Below are 4,569 nucleotides of genomic sequence, written 5' to 3'. Positions count from 1 at the left end.
AACTCCTACATAAAGGGGCCTCCTTCCATGTTTTATAAATAGAGTGACCAACCACATACAGACCAGATCACATAAAAAGAACCAGAGACACACCAAAGAAGAAGAAGAAAAAGAAGAAGAAGAAGCAAGACTGCAAAATCACACCAGAAACGATCGATCACTGCTTCTCAAAGATCGATCGTTGATCGTATTTTTCCCAATTTCTGATTTTTGTTGTCTTCCTTTTTCATGATCTCCTTTGTGTTTTTGATTCCAATTATTTGTAACTAAATTTCCAGTAGCTAGGGAGCTGTTGAAGCCCCTAGACATGATCCATAACATGCTTTGATTTTCGGTTTGTTTTCAATTAATAAAGTTGAGGTTTTGTTTACCGATTTCTCATTGATGAATTCTATGTTTGTATGCTTTGGAGGACTACTTAGTATGCATGCTAGGGTTCTAATACTTTGATTGTTTGATGCCTGGATCAATAGTTGGATTCCTCAAATTATCTAGAGAAGTAATTGGTAGTTTTCACTAGCAAGTAAACAAAACCCTAGGTTTAGCAAGGCTCTAAGTTATTTGCGATGCCTAGTGATTGCTCAAACTCTTTTAAAACTTAATGATCTCTGCATGTTTAATCTAATAAACGTACCTTTAGGTTGCATTGCTTGGGAATAGTCTAGGTGTAGAGCACTTCCTGCCTAGCGTACAAGGTAAGAAAGAGTAATAGGTTGTGTTCAAGCGTACCGAGCCAATCTGAGTATCTTCAACTAAGTTAATTGGTGATAAATTGGACAAAGTGTGTTGTGTGTGATTGTTAGGGGTGGATACTTCCTTCCTAGCTAGTTTCATTATCTTGATATCAACCAACTTCAAATCTGCTTCAGTTTCGTTTTTCTTTCTGTTCTCTGTTTTTCTGTATATTATTTCCATAGCAAATCAACTCCAAAAATTCCCAAATTTTGTGTGCTAGACACTTTACGTGTCTAGTATACTTCTGTAAATTTTCGTATTTTTCTGGGTTGTTTTAGTTAGGTTTTTAGTTTGTTTTTCGACTGCGGTTCAGTAGGAGCTGCAGTCACGTTTTTGTGACTTTTTAATTATTTTTGTAAATAATACTTTATTATTTTAATTCTTTATCTGTTTACACAATTACAGGAGTACCCTCAATCCCCGGAATGAACGATCCCTGCTTATCCTATACTGACAACTACATTTTGCAGGGTTAAATTGCGTGCTACTTTCTAGCGTGTCAGATAACCCCTAAGTAATAGCTACACACTCGCATTTGAGCATTTTATATAAGCCTAAACCCCTATCTCTTTCTGTCTATATGTATGAATGTCTGAAAACAATATAAAACGATATAATTGTTGCCAGTTAACTTTATAACAATTATAAGTAGCTGGAACAATGAAAACTTTTCCAGGAAAACGAACAGCTACAAATCTATCTATTTTTATAAAGTTAACACATAAAACGAAGCGTGCCAAATTTCTATGATCAAAACATAACAATTCCTTCAACAAAGTCAATATGAAATGTCCAATCCTAGTGAACAATGGATGCACAGAAAGTTGACACAAAATTTAATAAAAATAAAATTGCTTCTGTACAGAAATCCATTATAATCTATGACCAAATTTCAAACCATAAGCAGCCAAATCTCCAAGATAGTTCAAGGTATGCTGAGAAAATCACTTTACACCATGAAAATTAGGGGCCTTGATTAGTTGATTCTGCAAATTCAGTTGAGTACCTATAGCTGCAAAAAAGAAGAAGATAGAAACAAAGTTATAAAACATACAAACATCAAACATAAATATAACAGTTCACAAAAACATTTTCATCATATAACATATAACATTTTCATCATCTAAATTTGCAAAAAGACAGACCTCTTCCTCCAAACCGACCATTAGGAGCTGCTCCGACCATTATTCCTAAAATTTCATAAAAATGGAATCTTTCACTATATTTCATGCTTTTTCCTAAGCACACATTTGGCAACAGACACAAACCAACTTCAACTTCTTCTACAGAAGTTCAAAACTTCAAATATCTTAGAAAACCACAACACAGGTCTATCATAAAACTAAAAAATCCACAACCTTTCTCACAAATTCAAAAATTTTGATGCATTACAAAGCAGGAAACGAAAAAAAATAAAAGAAAGCTTTACCAACAAAAAAAAAGCACATACCCAGAGTTGAGGCTTCACTCATCTGAGAGCTCCTCACGTCTCTCCTTCTCCATCAGCCTAAAACAACCAACATCAAAAAGAGCACATAAAATTAGTAAAACTATTAGAGAATCCATAAACAACCGGGTGCTCAAGCAAAAATCCAAAAGGGTATTCCAATTCACAACACCCACCAAGCAGAATCAAGAAAAACAAATCCTGAATCTAGAATTGAATCAAAAAGATTAAGTCTTTGGATATCAAACTGGTATAAAGGGGACAAAAAAACACAAAAAACCCAGAAAAAAGAAACGTATTACTAGCATCTTCATGAGTCAAACAAAGATCTGAGCAGCAGCACTGACCAAAAAGAGAGTACGAGGACATGAATTGATACGAGATTTTCTGGGTTTGATTCGAATCGAACTTCAAAGGAGAGGTCCAGAGGCGGAGAGTTCTGGGTTTGAATCGAAAGAACTTCAAAGGAGAGGTCGAGAGGGTCCCGAGGCGGAGATTTCTGGGTTTGAATCGAAACGAGAAGCAGAGAGAGGGCGGAGCCGCGGAGAGGCGGAGAGTTTGCGATGACGGAGAGATGGGATTTGGCGGAAGATGGGATTTGCGATGACGGAGAGGTCGGGAGGACAAGAGAGACGAAGAGATCGGCCTCCATTTTGAGAGAGTTTTTTTTTCTTTTTGAGCAGAGGGCAACTGTCGTGGTTTTCATACCACGGGAAGAATTGAAGAAACGCGACGGCATGTCTTTTACAGTCGCAAACTCTTAGTATTTTACTACGGCTAACTCTTGCCGAAGTAAACCATTGAGTTTGCCATGCCCAGTGGCGACGGCAGTTGTTACCGTCGCAAATATTTTGCACAATCGCGACCCCTCAGTTTTTGCCGTCGCAAAAGAGGAGGCATTGGCGACGGCAATTGAAGGCCGACGCAAATTGGTGAAGCTAAAACAATTCTTTTTTGTAGTGAATGCACTAGAGGATGGAGAGAGGACTTGATGTTATGGAGAGAGTATTTTCTGAATTATGGGGTGAGGAACCTTTGATGTTGAGAAGAGGAGAGACTATATAGGGGACGGCAACTTGGTGTCCAAGCCGTGTAAATCTCTAGGGTTTCTTACGGCAAAGTCTTGATAACTCCACATAATTTCCTCCAATGAAATCTTGCCAAGTAAGCCCTATGATGTGTCTCAACCAATCACATAATTCTCTAAAATATTTCCCTTGATTTTCTTGCCGAAATACCTTGATAATATTCTGATTTTCTCTCTTTTATTTCGGCCAAAATACCTTTAGGGAATATAGGAATGAATCTAGTCACCTTTTGGGAGCTTTTTGTGTTCAACACATATTCTCTTCCCTTAAAAGTCTCCCAATAAAAATCTCCACAAAATCTTCTTATTATTTTCTGATTTTTTCACGGCAAAAACTCCTTCTTTCTCTCTTGCTTTGGACGGCAAAACTCTTCTAGGGTTTTCTTCCATGGCGTCACAAACCCCTAGTTGCTTGGGCCTTGATGGGCCTTGATCCATTTTGCCGAAAAATTCAAAGTGTTTCTTGGGGCCTCGTTTGCTTCATCTTCAAGCCTTCTCATTTTTCAACGCAAAACACATTATTTTTCCATTTCTTTTTCATGGTTGCGTTGGAAACTTGCTAGGGAAGCCTTCCTCCATTTCGCAGGGTTTTCCTGGTTGGACTAGGAAAACTTCTTTTCTTCATTTCTGCTCATTTCTGTGGTCCAATGTTCTTCATTTTTGCTCCCCTTGATGTTCGCAAGCTCCTCTTTCCCATTTACGAGTTTCATTTCCACTTTTTTAGCTCCGAGGTCCCTGAAAATAGAAAACTAGTATGAAAAAATAGAAAACTTACCTAATTTGAAAAAATAGAAACTTACTAAAAATGAAAAATAGAAAGTTACTAAAAATGAAAAAAGAGAAACTTTCCTAAACTTGAAAATGGAAACTTGGCCAGAAAATGAGAAATGAAAACTACGAAAATAGAAAACTTTACACAAATAGGAACTTTTCCCAATCAAAGAATGGGAAAAACTTTCCTAAACAAGGATTTTTTCAAGGAAATGGCGCAGAAAAAATGTAGGGAAATGCAGTTAAAACGTCGCATTAAAATGCTCCTATCAGAAGGCATGAGCGGAAGCTCGGTGGGTTGCCGGGAAGGCATGAAACGGGAAGCTCAATGGTTGGGCCGGGAAGGCATGAGCGGGAAGCTCGTGGGTTGCCGGGGAAGGCATGAGCGGGAAGCTCAATGGTTGCCGGGAAGGCATGAGCGGGAAGCTCGTGGGTTTCCGGGAAGGCATGAGCGGGAAGCTCGTGGGGTTGCCGGGAAGGCATGAGCGGGAAAGCTCGTGGGTTGCCGGGAAGGCATGAGCGGAAGCTC

The 4,569-nt window shown here is 38.6% G+C and overlaps 1 protein-coding gene across 1 annotated transcript in view; it reads right to left on the bottom strand.

Annotated features, from left to right (window-relative positions):
- Positions 1-2,199: 2,199 nt before the first annotated feature.
- LOC133744238 (uncharacterized) overlaps positions 2,200-4,569 on the bottom strand; it is a 4,536-nt gene continuing 2,166 nt past the window's right edge. The window contains exons 5-6 of the mRNA XM_062172376.1: positions 2,359-2,429; positions 2,200-2,242 (exon numbers count right to left, since the gene is read on the bottom strand). Coding sequence (XP_062028360.1) covers positions 2,200-2,242; positions 2,359-2,429 — 114 coding nt within the window. The remainder of the gene's footprint in view (positions 2,243-2,358; positions 2,430-4,569) is intronic.

The sequence above is a fragment of the Rosa rugosa genome, chromosome 4, assembly GCF_958449725.1.
Source record: "Rosa rugosa chromosome 4, drRosRugo1.1, whole genome shotgun sequence".
Classification (NCBI taxonomy): Eukaryota; Viridiplantae; Streptophyta; class Magnoliopsida; order Rosales; family Rosaceae; genus Rosa; species Rosa rugosa.
This window is presented reverse-complemented; position numbering and strand designations above follow the sequence as displayed.